The sequence below is a fragment of the Dicentrarchus labrax genome, unplaced genomic scaffold (assembly GCF_905237075.1).
Source record: "Dicentrarchus labrax unplaced genomic scaffold, dlabrax2021, whole genome shotgun sequence".
NCBI classification, from domain to species: Eukaryota; Metazoa; Chordata; class Actinopteri; family Moronidae; genus Dicentrarchus; species Dicentrarchus labrax.
Window position 1 is genome coordinate 21,501,443 of NW_026136718.1, and position 18,886 is coordinate 21,520,328.

The 18,886-nt window shown below is 41.3% G+C and overlaps 2 protein-coding genes across 5 annotated transcripts; one reads left to right on the forward strand and one right to left on the reverse strand.

Annotated features, from left to right (window-relative positions):
- Nucleotides 1–1,620: 1,620 nt before the first annotated feature.
- Nucleotides 1,621–8,176, forward strand: serbp1a (SERPINE1 mRNA binding protein 1a). 4 transcript variants are annotated; one of them, XM_051377270.1, is made up of 9 exons: nucleotides 1,621–1,987; nucleotides 3,486–3,669; nucleotides 4,237–4,377; nucleotides 4,509–4,580; nucleotides 5,315–5,389; nucleotides 5,572–5,743; nucleotides 6,157–6,201; nucleotides 6,313–6,555; nucleotides 6,791–8,176. In XM_051377270.1, the coding sequence occupies exons 1-9, from the start codon at nucleotides 1,732–1,734 to the stop codon at nucleotides 6,845–6,847; spliced, it is 1,245 nt and encodes a 414-aa protein (XP_051233230.1). In that variant the 5' UTR covers nucleotides 1,621–1,731; the 3' UTR covers nucleotides 6,848–8,176. The 4 variants fall into 4 exon arrangements, with proteins under 4 accessions (XP_051233230.1, XP_051233233.1, XP_051233232.1 ...); XM_051377273.1 differs by having other exon boundaries at nucleotides 4,512–4,580; XM_051377272.1 differs by having other exon boundaries at nucleotides 1,622–1,987; nucleotides 5,575–5,743.
- Nucleotides 8,174–18,147, reverse strand: il12rb2 (interleukin 12 receptor, beta 2a). The gene is made up of 17 exons (XM_051377257.1): nucleotides 17,826–18,147; nucleotides 17,520–17,680; nucleotides 17,132–17,261; nucleotides 16,604–16,858; nucleotides 15,843–15,966; nucleotides 15,530–15,717; nucleotides 15,075–15,217; nucleotides 14,622–14,760; nucleotides 13,183–13,256; nucleotides 12,430–12,640; nucleotides 12,075–12,257; nucleotides 11,853–11,954; nucleotides 11,575–11,721; nucleotides 11,304–11,435; nucleotides 10,376–10,472; nucleotides 10,143–10,230; nucleotides 8,174–10,054 (listed from the first exon to the last, which is right to left on the reverse strand). The coding sequence occupies exons 3-17, from the start codon at nucleotides 17,199–17,201 to the stop codon at nucleotides 9,614–9,616; spliced, it is 2,394 nt and encodes a 797-aa protein (XP_051233217.1). The 5' UTR covers nucleotides 17,202–17,261; nucleotides 17,520–17,680; nucleotides 17,826–18,147; the 3' UTR covers nucleotides 8,174–9,613.
- Nucleotides 18,148–18,886: the final 739 nt, after the last annotated feature.

Sequence of the window (18,886 nt, forward strand, 5' to 3'; positions counted from 1 at the left end):
GCCCATCAGCTGGCCTTCCTTATAAGGTCAAACACCAGCAACCACAGATCCCAAAATACCTTCAGCGATCAATGAGATTTTCAGGTTTTAGTGCCTTTTTGTTGGGCTTCACATTTGAATGTGCGACCAAGTTTTAACCACATGGGTCAAAAACTAGGCTCCCTTCTTAAATGCCACATCAAAACCATGACATCCTGTGTGAATGGTGTGCTAAGACCACTCACAATGATCCCCTGATACCATCAAATCTTCAGATTAAAGCCGTTTAAAAAAGGCTGCATAATTCCCACAGGTCTCCTTCATAATAGAAACATACAATATTGTAAACATTAAAACACTCACAACTGTAAAACGTGTTTCAAACAACAAAACTATGTGTAGCCTCAGATGCAAAAATCTAATTGCTCAGAGCAGAAATGAGGCCTAACAAACCAAATTACGTCTTTATTTAAAGAAATAAATGATTTTTTAAAATTTTAATAAAAACATTTTAGTCTGTAACTCTTGAACCATTTCAGTTATAATCAAACCTTTTTATATATTAATTTTTCATGCAGTCAGTTTCATCTTACTAGTTTGAGTTTTTGTCAACAATTCTTAAAAACGGCTTCTTCTGCTAAAATAATTGATCTTCTTATGATAAGTAAGCAGTGAAAACTCAACAGGATGTGTATATGACAACCTAATATAGGTTGGTTTCCTGTTTATGATCAAAAGAGTAGATCACATCCACTCTGTACTGGAAGACACGACAAACTTCCACCAGCCGTGAATAATATGACCTGTGATGTTTTTTAGATGAAATAATTCTCCTCCTTCCAACTTAGTTAAAGTCATAACCTAAACCAAACATACATTGAACATATTAATCCACATACTGCAGGCTGTAGTGTGTTAACCCACTGTTAACTCCTCTTCCTCTGGTCCAGTGTGAAGAGGATTACTGCGACAGAGTAACTAAGGATGCCTTCTGACCAAACTATTGAGCCTTTGGCCTTGTATGTAAATGTTCCCATGTTTAATCTTGTGTACAGAACCACATGCTATGCATCAGGTTGTTTTTATTACCCCATATCCAAATACAACTGTGAAATACTGTTCTCACTAGCAGTACATGCAGGGTTTAAAGAGGGTCTTGTGACTCTTGGGTGCAGTGTGAATCCTTGTTGAGTCTGTCACTCTTTGATGATAATGGTGTCAGTTATAATGACTAATTATATGTTGACCTTTCCTCACATCTTGTCTTCTATCTAGACTGAAACATGTTAGCCACAAACAGATGCACCTGCTTTCTCTAAGACGTTTTCAAAGGTATAATAAAGAGAGTATAAACCGGGTTGATGTAGTAGTTGAGCCCTCTTTAGTCTGAAAACCGGAACACTCATGTGGACTACAGCTATGAGGTCTGAGGAGGTTTTCTGAGGAGTCAAAACAAGAGCTCAGAGTGTGTGTGAGGGCACCCATGCTTAGCTTCACAGAAGGCAGGAACACTGGAGAGGAGAGAATTGTGGGTAGTGTAGTTTCACCCTTGTGTATTCCGTGACTGAGTCAACTGCATCTCATTTCCCAAAAAACTACATTTCCCATCCGCGCCAACTCCGAGGTCCCGGATGTCTATCGCGCCGGAAGAGAAGAAGGTCCTTTTCCCAGCCATCTTGTGGCTTCATCTAGCGAAGTGTTCGCACCAAGCCTCATAGAATCGGAGGAAAATCCTGCTGAAGGGGCGCCATCATGCCCGGACAAATGCAAGAAGGTTTTGGCTGTGCCATAACCAATCGGTTCGACCAGTTATTTGACGACGAGTCGGATCCCTTTGAGCTTCTGAAGCAAGCCGAAGTAAAGAAGAAGGAGGCTCCTGCTCCTGGTGCCGCCAAGACTCTAGCCCAGGCTGCCAAGCAGCAGAAAAAGGAGTCCCAAAAAGACAGAAAGGCCCCACTATCTGATAAGAAGGAGGAGACCCAGGCCCCCGTCCCACTAAAGAAAGATGGTGAGATTTATTTCTGCGTTTTTAGCTCTTAGTCAAGCTACAACTGAAAGATGTTAGGCTAAGTTGCTGACTAGCTAGCAGCGGTTCGTAAGCCCCCGTGACATGAGGTCCTCGTGGCTGCTTTTGTGCCGCTGTTAGCTGTCAGCTGCCGGGGCGAAGACACTTACACACACGGTGTAAAGCAGTGGGATGTGTGGGGCTTAAGCGATTTGGTGATAAACCGTTTGCAGGCCAACTTGTTTTGGCTCGCCTCCCCCCTCCTCCGCTCTCCCCTCCGGCCTTGTTGAACAGGCAGAACCCGAAAGCCTGGCTAACAGGAGAAAGTGGCCTCAATATGTTCAAATGTGGCTCCTGTCAGGTCGTGACCGTCAGGAAGGAAACTTTTTTTTTTTTTTTGGGGGGCACACTTTCATGGATTGACCGACACTATGATTTTACTGGATTTCAAAAAAATGTGTTAAATAAATCCCGCGGAGGGGGGTTTAGTAAAATCGTACACATGCCAGATACGAGCTGTTAAAGTAAAGTTAAACGTGTTAACTCTGTCGTCGGTGGCTTTGCAGGTGGATTTGTCAGACATTAGGAGCAGCATTGATCTCACGGTGATGAACCTCGTGGTTGTAGTGTGGGGCGTGTTAAAACACAGCCTCCAAACTGCCACTTCCCATTGGTGAACAATACAGACTCAATGCATGTGATCAACTCAGTGCATTTACTTTCCCATTTGTTTCAGTAGTTATGATCTATGGGGATTGTCTAAATGTCACATTTTATCATGTAGTCTGATTTAAAAAAAAAAAAAAATCCCCTCCAGTGTAGATATTGGGGTTGCAATGAGTTAGATAACTACATGCAGAACTGAAGCATCCAGAGTCAGGAATTGATTCTTGGACACTTATTCACGTGTAGTTATTTGGCCATTATCATCATGTAAGTCTGCCAAGCGTGCTCACTATCTGTTTGCCTGAGAGAAGATGAGACAGGTGCGCCGACTATGGTGCACCCAGCTGCTGCCGTGTAGTAGAGGGTGTCTATTTTGGTAGCTGGTGATTTAGTCAATGGGTGGGACTTGTTGTGTCACACTGGGCCAGTGGCAGTCAACCATGTGCCATGGAGGTTTAAACACTTTATTAACCAGAGTGGCTTGGTGATTTTACCCATCAGTAGACCTTTCAGTTGGAATAATTTAGGAAATAAAGAGTGATCACGCTGCAAATATTTGATCCCTTTTCTCCCACAAACAGATTATCTTTTTGTGCACTAAATGGGTTCAGTTGTTTTACGTTTATTAATGAGATTACATTGCAGACAGAAGAAAGTTGCATAGTATTTAATACCAGCTGCCTTAGTTCTTTAATTCTTAACATTAATTGGAATTATTTGCTCCATTTAAACAGAACAATCATCTCCTTTTCTTTCTCTTGTCTGGGGCTCAGCAGTGGGTCCTGATATATCAATGCTATTGGTCCTCTAATCCTCCTGTTGTGGTCAATCCTAGGTGCCGGCATGAGGAGAATGGGCCGCAAGCCGGAGGGCGAGGGCTCCAGACCCCAGGGTGGCCAGGGAGAGGGGCGCCCCCCGACAGACAGGCGGCCTGTGGATAGACGGCCCCCACGCCGCTTCGAGAGGCCTGCTGGTGACGCTGGCGAGAAGCCTGAGGGTGGCGAATTCTCAGTGGAAAAGTGAGTTCAGTTTACAATCAGCCGATTATTAAAGTTAACAGCAACCACATAAAAGAGGAGGAGCGTGAATCCACTGCGATACCTTTTTTACAGGGTGTTTCCTAGCTCCACATGGGGCAGACGGAGTACTCAGTAGGGTGTGGGTATGGTGAGCAACTGTTAAAGGCGTTGCTTATAATGATAAGGCTTAGTATGTTACAGTTTTGCCCAAACTGCTGTAGGCGCATGCGGCTCTTTAGCTCACCAGGTTACTTTACTAAAATTGTTCAAATATAGATTCAAACCAACTGTAAACATCAGTCAATTTAGACTTAAGTTTAAAAAACTTAATCCCATTTTTGTGGAGTTGTAATTTTAAATAGTCTGAAATATTAAGTATGCATTATTAGCACCTATTAAACACATGAATGTACCAGTTTACTGCTAACTATCATTCTTTGGTAAGCTGGCTGACCACTCAAAAACTCTGATGAATAAAAAAAAAAAAAAAGCCTGTAGATGGCCCACCTTAGATGTGAACCTGGGATTTTATGGGGTTTTGATCATGTTCGTTGTTTCTCTCTTCAGACCCATTGGTGATAGGCCGATGAGAGGGCGTGGCGGCGGCAGAGGAGGCCGTGGAGGAAGGGGACGTGGCATGGGACGCAGCGATGGCTTTGATTCCAGAGGAAAACGTGAATTTGATAGACACAGTGGCAGTGACCGATCGTAAGTACTTTTTCGGCTCTTATATTGGCCTTAAATGAAATATATTCTTAATTTACACCAGGTCTGTTGAAAACTTTGGTTTTCATGCTGTGTAAGTGTCATGATCCTGGCTAAAACAAATGTTGTTTCAGTAGTCTGAAAGGTGAGGAGAAGCGTGGTGGAAGTGGATCTCACAACTGGGGCACCGTCAAGGATGAACTAAAGTAAGTTCTTCTATGTGCAGCATAACAGAAACTTTGCATGATGGGAGGTTGGGGAGTTGCAGAACACTTTCTTACTGAGAACCTAAGGAAAACATTTTTTAAAGCTCCTTGCGTGATGTATTCTTACGCAAGATAGTGTTTTATATAGAGATGTGTAGGGATAGGTTGGTCTTGGTAGACTTGGATATTCAGGTTCCATGTTCAGCCTGTGTCAAGGTATTCGAATGAGAAAAAATAAATCCAAATACACTCAGTTGCCAGTTTAGGTACCCTTTGCTGAAACTAATGCAGTGTAAAGCAACAGCCCTGCAATAACTCCTACCTTCATGAAGCTTTTAATATTCAGGTTTGTTGAAACTAGAGGCTGTAGTTTGTGGTCGTATTGTCATACTGTTAGTAATATTTAGTCCACTCCCATTTATATCAATGTCAACTAAATTATAAGTAACATCTGACTGTAATACAATTCAACAAACTACAACCTTTTATGAACAAATTCATTTAAATGAAAAGATTTAATATGTAGTACACGACACTTGAAGAAAAACTCAACATTATCGTCTTCATGAATCGTCTTTATTGGCCTTGCTGGCTGTTAACACTACACTGTTTAATATTTATACTGACATAAACTACATTAATTACAATTAATTACAATGAGGTTTCTATATTGTCAAACAGTTAAATAATTATAAGTACTATTTGAAATCTGACCATGTTTCTTTTTTTTTCAGTGAGCTTGACCAATCAAACGTCACTGAAGAGAACCCTGAGGGAGAGGAACATCCACCTGCCGACTCTGAGAACAAGTAAGTTCTTGTGTTTTTTGTTTTCATACGTCCTGATTAATGGGTATACCCTGAAGAGATTTTGGTTTTGCTGTAATTCATTCAAACCTCATAATTTACAATTGTTTTTGGGCTGCATTGTTCAACCAACTCAGATTATGTTAAACATAACGCTGTGACACTGTATCTGTCTGTGTCTGTTGAAGGGAGAATGAGGTTGAGGAAGTGAAGGATGAAGGCCCCAAGGAGATGACTCTGGATGAATGGAAGGCCATGCAGGACAAGGAGCGGGCCAAGGTGGAGTTCAACATTCGTAAGGTCAACCAGGGAGATGATTGGAACAAAGGATTTGTGCTGCACAAGTCCAAGGCAGAGGTGAGTCAAAACCATAGCTCTGCTCATTCTGAATACAACCATACAACCATCACTTTGAATTTTGGCGATGAGGTTGATGGACGATAATACAGGTGCTTATGTACACCTTGCTAAAATTTTGCACGTCCTTCATGCCAAACAGCAACTCACACAGCCCGTTGTCAAGGGAAACCCCATCCCTTTAGAGTTTCCAATGAGTAAGCAAGGCTGTCTGTACACACAAAGTGTTGCATCAGTTTCCTGTGAATGACAGCAGGGTGTATAGAATTAGTTAAGCCATAAATAAAAATAAAAAACCTCAGTGTAAACACAAAATTTACTGATTCATAGTTAAATGCATCTGTATGTGTGGTAACACTTTGGTGTGGTATTTTGTGTTAATTTTTGTGTTAATTTCCATTTCTCCAACCCAGGATAAGAAAAGCGAACTGATTGACCCTGAGATTGATGAGTCTAAGGTAAAATCTCTACGTTTGTTGCACAGTATCTGAACTCAAATCATACCTGTAAACAAAATGCATCCTAAAACAAAACATAATTGGCTCTTCACTCCTATTTTTCCTATACAGTTAGATGATGCGCATCACTTCAGGAAGCCAGCCAATGACATTACGTCCCAGCTGGAGATTAACTTCGGAGACCTGGGTCGCCCAGGCCGTGGGCGCGGTGGGCCACGTGGTGGCCGGGGCGGCCGTGGCCGTGGGGCTGTTGGCGGCGGCGGTGGTGGTGGTGGCGGCGGCGGTGCCGGCGGTGCTGCTGCCGCAGCTGCCGCTGAAGCTACTAGGCCGGTCCGTGGAGGAAGGACTGACAAGGTAGATAAATCTTATTGGAAGCTTAGCTGCTGTGTCATATCATCACCACCTAAGTATATGCATTGAAAATACGTGTTTTGTCTGCTTCAGGATTCAACACACCTGTATAAAAGAGGGTTACCAATTAAACTTAAATTCTGGAGTCATTTTAATCCCCTTTTAAACTCCATTCATTCTTCTGTAGCACATCTTCAAATGTATAGATTTTCTAACTCCTTGACTTCCTTTTCCACAGTCATCTGCGTCGGTGCCCAATGTGGATGACCCAGAAGCCTTCCCAGCCCTGGCTTAAGCCCTGGCTGTTGTCCCTCAGGCCTACAGGAGCCTCTTAAGCACCTCCACTATGAGGCTTGCATGTTCCTGGATCCTTCAGCAAAGTGAAATGATGGAGAAGAGTGTCATTATCTATGGCACTCAATGTGAGGACTGAGTTTTACCCAATAAAAACAAAACGAAGATGGAAAAAAAAAAACAGAAATTAACACAAAAAAAAGAAAAAAAAAGAAAAGGACTTCTTGCTACTCTGGAGCAACTTATTGGTAGAGGTTTTGTACTTGGAAACAAAGTAGCAGGGATGTTTTCATACAGTATTTTTTTCAGAGGTTATGCATTGTCCATTGATAAATTTTTGTAATTGCTGCTTGAAAATATGCATTTAGAAATGTAAGCATAAGAAGAGTGTCTTTAGCTTGGTGTGAGCCATTGCTTGGTCGCTTTGAAATAGGCACTGTGGAGCTTTAACCCAAGCTCATAGGCTCTGCCACACCAGGTATTTCTGATGAAGTTAGAGCTTCACTCATTGAGATTTACAGATTTTTTTTCTTTAGCACTGGGGTATTGTTTTATATTTTATACAGGAGGTCTATTCTTCTATGATCTTCGACCTGTAAATCTTAACTATTTTCATAAATTCTGTCAGACTATTTCACATGGTGCAAATAGAACACATCTTGATCTTGATCAAGGGATGCTGTCTGCAGGTGAATGCATTGATGAAATGGCGCCTAAATATGTATTAAGGTTCATTTGTACTGAAATGTTCTAAAGGAGGAACATTAGGTCATTTTTGAGGAACACATTGGTGATTACTCTCCTAAATTTGCATTGATCCTGAGACTTTTGTCAAGTGGATTAATTTGAAGTTGAAAGTTACTCCATGTGTTCTGATTTACTTGTATTTGGGGTGCTATAACGCCATCTTGTCTCTTCCTCCCTGCTAATTTCATCTTTGATTACTAGCCATGTTGCGAGTCAATTAATGCCTTTTGTTTTTGCTTTCACGAGCGATACGGAGAGGAAGTGTCTTTACACAGTTGAGATGTGGCTGTAGTCCGCTGGAAGCCCTCAGACCTTCTCCGACTGTTTACACTCCACTCGAGCATCCTTCCACAGATGTAAATTCGGCCCAGCTTCAGTTTGTTTCTGCAGTCTGTTCTGTGCTGATATTTTCCTCCACTGTTGACTTGCCCTGTAGCTTCCACAGTGGCACCACTGCATAATTGCTCTGAAAGAAATACGGTCGTTCATTGTGTGGAACAACTGAAGTGCTCTACAAATGTGTGAATTCTAGCCCTGCTATTAGAGACCTCTGTCGGTAAATAAAGATGGTCGATAAATCTTTTGCATTGTCACTTTTTTTTTTATCCAAATTGAATTTACAGATGTACAATACTTTGCTTCTGCTTACATTGACATATCTCCATACAAGTTACCCTCCTCCTGCTGTTAAAGGTGAGCATCCACACAAATCTTTACTGGAGTAACTTAGTCACCTCCCACCTCAGGATTTCACTCAAGAACTTGTGTGCAGAGCCTCCCCTGCTGACAGCACTGATAAACATTCTCTTACACCAGTCAGTTCACCCTGTTTTAGACCAGTAGGCCTGATAAGACATGGCAGATTAAAATAATGTTGCTGCATACATAGGTAAGTACTTGCAAATGCAGATGATGAAATCACTTGTTTATCAAAATAGTCCATAAGAGTTTTCATACTAAAACACTATACAAACATTCATTTTAAAACAGTTTTTCACTGTGTTAGCAGCCTGGCTCTAGGGATGGCAATGTTGGTCGGTACACCACTTTGGACTGTTTGAAATATCTCAACAACAATGGATTACGTTGATATTTTGCACATTCATGGTCCATAAAGGATCAATTTTGATTGTGGTGATCCTGGTGTCACCAGCAGGTGGCAGCATTTCTGGCTTTTTGTGAAATGTCTTGACAACTGTTAGATGAATTGCCATAAAACTTGTGACACATACATCTTGAAACAGTGGTGCAACTGGTTGATCGTGATTCTGATCTTCAGCAAAATGATAACAAATCATCTGTCAACATGCTGTAATATTACCAACCCCCACCACTAACAAACTTGAGAGACAATTTACCTTTATCCTGTTTTAGATGAGCTAAGATTGAGGTAGCATAGATGTATTTAAAGGCACAGTCAATATACAAGATGGTCAACAACGCGAGGCAATAATAGTCTCAGTAGAAAAACCACAGGTGTAAATGATGGTTAAATTGCTGCTTCTGTTTCAGGGTCCTGGTACTGGGCCTGCTGGCTCACTATCACACTGTTGTGGCTTAGTGGGACACCTGACACCTTTTATTAGTAACACCTGTGCTTTTCCTAAGTCAAAACGTCTGCTGTGAAAATGGGCCTATCAGTGCTTTCAGCATTGGGATGCCTTAATAAAACTTGCATAAATTACAAAATCTGATATACTCTGTCGGGCAGCCTGTACTGTGTTCATTTTGCTTATGTTATTAGTGTATCCAATGCTGCCCTAAAGTGAAAACTATGGTAATGCATGAAACGAAAACAAAAGTTCTGCAAACAGCTCTGGACGACTTCAGCGAGAGAGCTGTTCTTCTTACGGTTCTGATTTCAGTGAGCAAAAAACAACACTGAAACAGAAAAAAAGAAGAATCCAGTCACCATCTCCAGTCATTGTGTCCCGTCTCTTTTGTTTAGCAGTCTTCTTCCTCAAAAAATTGTTTCCACTCAAACCTCATCTCACCAAAGAGTTCTGGTTTCGGGTTAACACTAACTGTTCTGAAAGAAGTCATTGCAGTCGATTTTGACCGCATCCAGAGTCAACTTCCCTCCAAATGGCTCAATGATGATGTTGTGACTGGGGAAGAAACCCAGCATGTCTAAAAACGGTTCTTCGTCGTCCTCCACCTCCTCATCCTCGTAGATATTTTCTGGCCCGTGTCCGGAGATATAGTCAACGGTTGTGTTGGTGTCCAAAGAGGTATGCGTGTGGTCTGAGCTGTCTGAGTCATGGGAGAAGCTCTTGATGTAAATGACCGGCTCCGTCATCGGGCTCATGCTGGTTTGATGAGGGAGCAGTGAGGAGACGTCTGTAGCTGAGTGGATGTCAGTGCTCTGCTTGGGCAGCTCCTCAACATCCACCAGGATGGGCTCTTCCTCCTCCTCGGTTGCACTGGAGTTACTCGATTGCAGCTGGAGGTTCATCTTGCCCTGTTTTAAAGGGAGATACAGGCTTAAACTATGAACAGTGTGCTGCAGTGTACAGTAGTTTGTAATTCATCCATGTCTACTTAATTACCTTCTCCTGGGTACACTCTTTTGCCCATTTGCTGTTTGCAGGATCTGGCACATCATCGAGCTTAAGGCACGGGAAAAACACCCAGAACCTAAGGGGGAATGTGGAACATAGTAATTTATTTGTTATCAATTGCGGTTTCTCTGCAGAACTGTTGGGGAACAATAAGTGAAAGGTGGGAGCTTGTTAGTTGCTTTCACTTATAAATCCATATGGAGCTTCTGTTCCTCACGTACCTCTGCCTCACTGCTGAACTCTGGCACAGACACAACAGAAAGAGCATGATCAGGGAGGCGAGCCCACACATCAGCAGGAGGGATAGTTGGGTCTCCTCTGCAATAGTGACAGTGAAACAGGGAGATGTAAGATTGTACATCTGGCTCCTCTGGCGCAATCAGAAAACACAGCCATATAAAACATCAAAAGACACCAGCAACAGCTGTCATGGTGGAACATTTTTTTAAGTTGTCTGGTTAAAAGTGTTGTAAAATCCTTGTGTTTGGGAAAACCATTTGAAAGCTACTGAAAAATCCAGTAAGTGGACTCTGAGCTTAGTTTTTTTTTGTCTATTTTGAAAGTAAAATTTTTTAAATATTGATCTTTCTCCATCAAAATCTTCTATCCACTCCACAGCGGAGCATTATAACTGTACAGTCAACACTGTACTAATCAGAAGGTTTGCGGTTTGATCCCTGGCTCTTCGCTCTGCATGTCAAAGTGTATGTGGGTAAGATACTGAACGGCTTGCCGAGAATTAGATGAGATGACCGATACCACTCTCGTATATGTAAATATAAGACTATAGCCACAGACTAGTGAGCTTAGCATAAAGACTGGATCAGGAGGAAACTGCTAGCCTGGCTCTATCCAACAAAGTCTGCCTATTAGGACATCCAAAGCTTACTAAATTTTTGTGTGTTTCATCTGCACAGTGAACTAGCCACAACTTGTGGCTTTAGACCGGCTTATGTGTCGGACTATTTCTTGGCCAGGAGCATGTGTCAGCCAGCCAGCGAGCGGGGACACCAGGAAGTGGCTGCTGTAGCTTCATATTTACTGTACAGGCATAACAGTGGCATCATCTTCTCATTTCTCTCTTTGAAAGAAAGTGAATAAGCCCATTTTAGAAACTAGTCCTTTAAAGAAACTTGAATAGCTGCTTACGCTCGATGAAGAACTTGATCTTTTGACCTGCAGGGCCTTCTCCCCTAGCAGTTGAAGCAGTCATCCACAGACTGTAGACAGCTGGAGGCAGGTCTTTGATGATATGTGTCCTCTCTGATGCTGGCATAGAGTCTGAAACACACATTTATACGCACACCATTTTAAAGAAAGTTACTCATGTGACTGTCTGCATGCTACAAACAACATGCCATCAGCTCTGTGTACAAGATGTTTCAGTAAGATAACAACACCTCAGATAAATGGTTCTTACAAGACTGCCTGTATCCACTGCCGCTCTCTAAATAGATGGTATAGTTGGTGATGCAACCCCCACGCTGACCCCTGGGAATCTCTATCCAGGTCACTTTCACTTTGTTTCCCTCAACCTCTTCTTGGACTGATGGACCAGCTGCCGGGGCTGCAAACAACAAGCAGAACCCAAAAAAGATTCCTCAACAGGATGGATAATAAAGGAATATTTGAAACATTTCTTACCAGTTTAAGACTGAATTGCTGAATTAACACTGTTAAGCTCTTCTTAGATCTTACCTGATTCCAAAGTGACCACTCCTGTAAATCTTCTCTTACTCACTGAGCTCTCGTTATAGACAACATACACTGCTCCCTCATAACACTCAAATGGCTTTATACCTGCATAAAGAAAGATGGTGTGTGAAAGAGAGGAAAAAGAGAAAACGTGGTTGTCAACAACTAACCTGAAAAAATAATATTGGAAGACACCTCTATGTACTGTAACTCGACATGTCCCACCTGTAATATTGGCATGGTTGTCATTCCTGCCCAGCCTGACCCATCTGAGCTCCTCCAGCTTGTGGCCCTCTGGGTACCACTCCACCACATATGCCGCATGTGGCGGTGCAGTTTCAGGCTTTCTCCAGGAGATGGTGACAGTGTGGTTTTCTGTAGTTACTTGCACAACCTTTATGGGCTTGGCTGAAAAAAAGAGGAGCATGTATATATACTTTAACTGCTTAACCTTAGAGATAATCATTAGATTGAGTATTACTAATGCATCTGATATCACCCTTAAAAAGAGGCAAATTATGGCTTCATGAAGCTACAAACAATTAAACACTCATACAAAGTTAGCTTCTTTTTTTTTTACCATGTCGGTGATTGGTTGTAATTCTGGCAGGAGGAGACATCCCTTTGGAGTTGCGAGCCCACAATGTCACTTCACATTTGGCACAGAATGGGACTGAATAATTCCTGGCATTAGCACTAATGTTAGTGCCGAAGACCACACCAGAAGTTTGGTTCAAAACACTGACTCTGTACTCCACAATTTTCCCTCTAGTGATAGAAATGTTGGCCTCCTGCAGGCAGAGAAATGTTTAAAAGTAAATCACTGAGATTGGCACCATATATTTTCTTTTGTTGAAGGAAAAGAAACAGCAGATTTTTCTAAATCAACACACTGCAAGAACGACATGTGAGACACATCATTTCTGTTCAGCTCCTCTTTTCTTGTAAACTGAAACTGCGGTGTCTACTGCCAAGTTTCACATATCTCTCAGTGTCTTTAGGTGACGTTAAATGAGTATTGGTGTGTATGTGTGTGGTAGAGGGAGGGGAGAGGTGTGTGTGTGTGTGTGTGTGTGTGTGAGGGTGTCACACCTCAGACGTGGTCAGTGGTTGACCTTTAATTTGTGCAGAATGTAGCAGTAAGATCAGAAAGTGTTACTATGGCTACGGCACTGCATGCCCACACACACAGAGTGAGAAAGGGGAGAGGGAACGCAAGGAAAGTACAAACCATCAATCTCATGAAACTGTACAGCAGTGTTACCTATTTTATCCTTCACAATCAGGCACAGTTGGAACTACTGATGAACTCTGACAGTGATTTAAAACGTACCTTCCAATAAACTCTCAGGGATTTAAAGTCAGAGGCGGCTTCAGCATACCACACATCCAGCTCTTTCGCAGGAGCTAAAACAAAAGTTTTCAATAAATAAGGGGAAAAACATTGTTTACAGAATTTGCATTTCTTATTATTCCTAACTGATTGTATTAGTCTGTGATGTAACGCTTTAAAATCCTTTAAAAGTGAGAATCATCCAGTCTGCAGCTCTGTTGCATTTTCAAATGTGAGGTCTGTATCAAGTCCAAGTTTCCAAGAAACCTTGTCTGAATCAATGTATACATACACATTTTTATTTTTATTTTTATATGCTATGATATACAGACCTGCATACAGATCCAGAAACTTGTACACCACATAAAAAACATCGCCTTCAGAAAATCGGCAAGCCCAGTTGCTGGCGAAGAGAAGGAATTTCACTTCACTAATTTGCTACACATTCGGTTTCGATAAGGTCAGGAAAGAAAGAAAAATTTAAAATATGTTATAATTTTTACACAAAGAGCCGTGGGCTTTGTAGAACCCAAATAATGAAGAAAAAAAACAATTTCAACAAAACACACGGGGTTACGATTTCAAATCAGCACCTACTCACAACTACACATCTACTAAAGGACGTTATTACTTTCATACTGCAAATGCAACTTATTATTTATTGAGGTAGATTTGCTTCCTCAAGCATGTTTTAAATCTCTGTCAGCGGATTCTCATACTGTCCTGGATGAAACCAGTGGCTTACTGGAAGGTCAGAAATCAGTCTCACTGAGGTCGATGAAATAATCATGTTTAATCACGTGTAGACTTACGTGCTTATTCAGGAAAATGAGGAAGATAGACATAGAATATGTTAAGGGGTAAGTCACCCTTTACCTTAAATGTCTCTTATTTCTAGTCTGACCTCTGCTACTACTGCTGCTGCTGCTGCTGGCTGTTCATGGAAAGCTGATGTTACTGTTGCACATTCATACAGTGGCTTACGTATATGTACAGAGACCTGCATATCTTCACACCATCAGTATTACAAATATGCAGTGATATTTCCCATGAAGCATTAGTGTCTTCTTTACCACTTCACTTTTCTTCACTCTGGCTCGATGTTTAACTAAGACTCAACTATAGTTTTTATAAGCTCAGCGTAAGCCACTGTGTCTCATCATGAACGAACGATTTTGCTCTCAACACACAAACCAATAAGACCTGTTTCAGTGGCTTATATATATCCTGTAGGCAATCAGTGGTGAGCTGATAACTGCATAAACAACATAAATGAAAGGAGATATGACTGCATTATCTGATAGCGTGCACTGATAAAGTGCCACAGAGATACTGTAGACCATGTTTATACTTAGTGTATACTTTCATTCAGGAAGTGCAAAAATAGTCAAATGCAGGCTCTTTGAACTGAACAGCAGCTTAACATCCGGGTTGCTTACCCTCTTCTTGAGTTCGGCTGGAAACGTTTGTGCTCCACTGACTCCAAAGGCCGGTGCTGAATTTGGATCTGGCTCTGAAATGGTACAACCTGTACGGCTCCAGAGAGGAGATGACTTGTTCCAAACTCGTCTGCACACCCTGTGAGTCAAAATACATGAATTTTTCATCTTAATTTCATTTAAACTCACTCATCCATGCCCCCCACTCACAGATCAACAAAGATTTCTGACATTTATGATCACACCTGATAGAGCGTAAAAGGTCAAATTTCAGCTTGTTTCTGAGACTTGACATCATGAGTTCACCTCTGCGCACATCAATTTGACATTCACATCTGTCTTTGGCTTTGAATCAGCAGATCTTGCAGTGACTGTGTGTGTTCAAAGGGTTCATGTAACCTTCTGCAACATCTCATTGAAAGTCCCTACATCTGAACAGTTAAGACTTCTTACTGAGTCTGCATATGATATCCACGTCTGTGCCTCTGCTCTGTATTGGATCTCCAGGTGTTGAGTCCTCACAGACTGCTGCACTTTGATGACGCACTCTCGGGAGGAGCACTTGGGTTGGACAAGAACAGGAGTCGATGGCATTGCTGCTCAGATAAATTAAAAACAGAAGTCTTGAGCAACTATCACCAGACACAATGTTTCCATTGCAATAAAAGCAGTCATTGAAAGGAAGATGGAGGGAGATTATCGACTATCTTACACTTCATAATTAGAGCATAAAGGAAGGACACCTTTCACTGTAAAACTGGTTTCTAGTTCCAGTCACAATATCATTGTGATTCCATGCCTTACAGTTAACTGAGAACTGTTATTACACATCAAACATAACACACTCTCTATGCAGAAGTTGCCAAGCACCTCGCAAACACACCAAACACTCACTGCTACTGTCTTACCAATGTCACTGAGGGTGTAGTTGAAGGTCATGGATGTTGCATTGCCCAGTGGATTTTGGACTTGGACCCACACAGAGATCAGCTGGACAGAGGTAGAAACAGTGAAACTAGCAGATGGATCAGTTCCCTTACTGGAGACTTTGTACGACACTGGCTCATCTGTGTGGGTTCCAGATCTAGTTCTCACCCTGAAAATACAAAAAGCCAAGTTTCATTTGACAGCTGATACAAGCAATATAATATTGAGTACGACATCCAGTAAAATTGGATGTTTTTTTTTACCTCTCAATCACTTTTCCTCTTTCAAACTCACCACAGCACTGAACTATTCCAAAGATAAGTGTCTCGTCCTCGTATCCAGTTGCAGAACACAGCTCCTCTTTCATTATTTATGACTTCGTAGGTGCATGAAATGTTTTTAGGACTCTCTGGTTTGTCTGAAGGACAAAGAAGAGGATGAACTCAATGAAGCCTGAGCAGAGAACATAAAGCTAACAATCATTTAAAAATGCAGTAAAACATTGCTTGTACATGAGTTGTCATTCCAACACATTACTTTAGGAATAACCAATAAATAAGTAATATTATCAGTTGTCATAAAAAACATAAATAGTCTGTTAGTCAATAAAATGCATAATGTGCTATTCTCTAATGTTATCAGTTACACTGCATAAACAGATTTCATCTTCTTCAATACTGGAGGTGACATTTCAAAAAACAAATATTTGTACTGATAATACTGAGTACATGTATGTTTTATAATAGGGAACTGGCAGGTTGCATGTGTCAAAAAACAAACTTGCTCTTACTCCTCAGTTTGTCATAGCTCTGAGGTCAGAATAAGCAACTTATCGCAGTTAGTTTTAACACTTAGCTGCGTTCAGCCCACAACATGCGAACACTGTTTACTCTAAGTATAGAAGAGAAAGCAGAACCATCTTTTTTTGAACAGTTCTTAGCTTGTAGCTTAAAAAGTTACAGTCATCATGTCTTAGGCTCAGGATATGAGAAAGTCTCATTTTAAAACATCTGTAAAACATCCTGCAGAATCCTGTCCTGCTCTTTCACACTCACATCCAGCATAGATGTCCAGTCCACAGGGGTCCAGAGCAGTGCAGTCACACTGGCAGCTGAATGTTCGGTTCGTAGTTATGTTTCCCACTTTGAAATACATAGTTGTAGTATTAAATTCAATGCATTCCTGTTGTATGGGTGGATGGCAGCTCATGGATCCCTTGCACTTGCAGTTAAAGGTGCAGTACACCTCAAAACTGGAGCCTAGTGTCACCACAGGTCCAGCACTGGACCAGATGACACAGGATTTCTCACCTAAAAGTAAAAATGATTATCGACTTGAAAATGAGGAAGATGAGATACAATACACATGCACAATTAGAAAACATAATTGAATTGATTGAAATATTTGTAATAACTACAACAACATGAGAGTAAGAGTCACAGAGAGCCTTTTCGTGTGCATCCACAGGATATTATCTCCAAATAATGAATGAATAATGAAGAAAAAAAGCATTACTATGTATCTTACATTCCTCCAGAAATATCAGAAACACAGCATGTGTCCCTGCAGTAGTTAGAGCTTACCTATGCAAAGCTGCACGGCCAGCACAGTGACAGCAATAAAGATGAACCATGTTTGGGACATTGTCGCCATGAATCATCAGTAATCTGCCTCCTTATGTCTCTTAAATCGCCGCAGGAACTGCTAGTTTACCTTAAAAAGTACACAGAAGCAATGAGGTCAACTATGTTCTTTAGATACAGCGATTTCAAAGGTAGACCTATTTATCGATAAATAATGAAACTGATCAAAGTTTTATTTCTGAGAAAACACTCCCACTATAATACAGCGTTTCATATGAAAACATGTACATTGTAAGCAGAGCCATGGCGCTGTGCTGTGTTGTTTAACTGCAGCTGCGTACAGTCAGTAATGACGGTTAATAAAAACAGGAAAAACAAACATACTCACCAAGATATCACATCCCAGCATCATGTTAAGCTTTAATAACTTCTGACGCTTTTGAAGCTCAGTCTGTCATCATGAATCTTCCTCAACATTGTTATTCAGAGCAATGTATCCACAATGTGGTGAGGTGGCAGCGGAGACTCCGTGTTGACTGACTGCCGTCTCTGGTGTGAGGAGGTGACAAAGTTCAGTCACACACTAAGCCACACTTAAAACAGTGAAGCCAGACCATTGGCAGTATATATAGAGCCAGACACACACAGACTGTGCAGATACAGGCTACTGATAATACAATCACAATATTATTACCTGTAATAGTCCAGACACTTAGAAAGTCGTGATTGTAATTTCCTTGTAATATTTCTTTAATATGGAATTCATTTTTTGCCAAGACAAAAAAATATCCTGTATTTGTTTTTGTCCCTTTGCAGAGATATGCTGTAGCTTCTGTAAATGCAGGTTTGATCCTTTAGTCCCAAAACCACATCTAGAAGATAAGACTGATTCCATCTTCAGACATGATGAGGAAAGTCTGCAGGCTGGTATTCAGATTACATCTTGGGAGTGTGTGGCACCCCTGAACGGAGGAGTTGCAACAGCACAACAAGCCCTCAGATGAAATCACACTTTCCACACAACCCAAAGCCTCTAACTCCCTCAATCATATCTCCATGTGGTGCAGCAGCAGGGTACTTTCCCCTATAGAGGCACCACAGTTCAGCGTCAAGTGTTACACAGAAATATTAGAAAGAGTGACTGGTGTTTTTTTTAAAGAGAATAAAGTCTCCAGAAACTGTTTGTGAAGGAGAGGATCTCCTGAAATTTTATTTCATTGAGGAAGTGAGAAAACTCTCAGGAAGTCCTAAAAAACGGTGTTCAACTGCAGGTGGTGAATGTATGAGTACAACTCAAGGTTCAAGAGCCGATTCCTATAACAAGGAAACCCCCAACTGACTTTTTTCTGGGTGTGTTTTGAAATAATTTCACACTCGGCATCACTTCACCGGCTCACCAAACACGATGGCTAACATTAGAAACATACACAGCGGTGACACCCTAATACTCAAGTAACAGAAACTTTCAGCAGCTTGCATGACGCTATCATAGTCTTTATTTTAGCCCATGGATTAATCAGGAAGACCCCTGCAATAGACAGTTTAACCACTTAAAAAGAGTGAACGGCCACCAAACCACAATCCATTCATTTTAACATCTTAAATGAACATTTATAGCTGTAGACGTGATTAATTATTATAGTGAAACTTAGTAATATTTATAACTGCAGACTTAGTGGCTTATTATAAAGTGGGAAATGTACAATGCTTTCTACTTAATTTGGTCCGGATCCTCTATAACCTGTTTGTGTTGTT

What these genes read in the sequence shown, in the direction of transcription:
- serbp1a (XM_051377270.1), top strand. Translation starts at nt 1,732, where the DNA reads ATGCCCGGACAAATGCAAGAAGGTTTTGGCTGTGCCATAACCAATCGG. An exon ending in TGCACAAGTCCAAGGCAGAG is followed by an intron (nt 5,744 to 6,156) that starts GTGAGTCAAAAC and finishes TCTCCAACCCAG; the next exon opens with GATAAGAAAAGCGAACTGAT. An exon ending in GTGGAGGAAGGACTGACAAG is followed by an intron (nt 6,556 to 6,790) that starts GTAGATAAATCT and finishes CCTTTTCCACAG; the next exon opens with TCATCTGCGTCGGTGCCCAA.
- il12rb2 (XM_051377257.1), bottom strand. Translation starts at nt 17,201, where the DNA reads ATGGCGACAATGTCCCAAACATGGTTCATCTTTATTGCTGTCACTGTG. An exon ending in ACTGGACATCTATGCTGGAT is followed by an intron (nt 15,967 to 16,603) that starts GTGAGTGTGAAA and finishes TTTGTCCTTCAG; the next exon opens with ACAAACCAGAGAGTCCTAAA. An exon ending in TACAACCAATCACCGACATG is followed by an intron (nt 12,258 to 12,429) that starts GTAAAAAAAAAA and finishes TCTTTTTTTCAG; the next exon opens with CCAAGCCCATAAAGGTTGTG.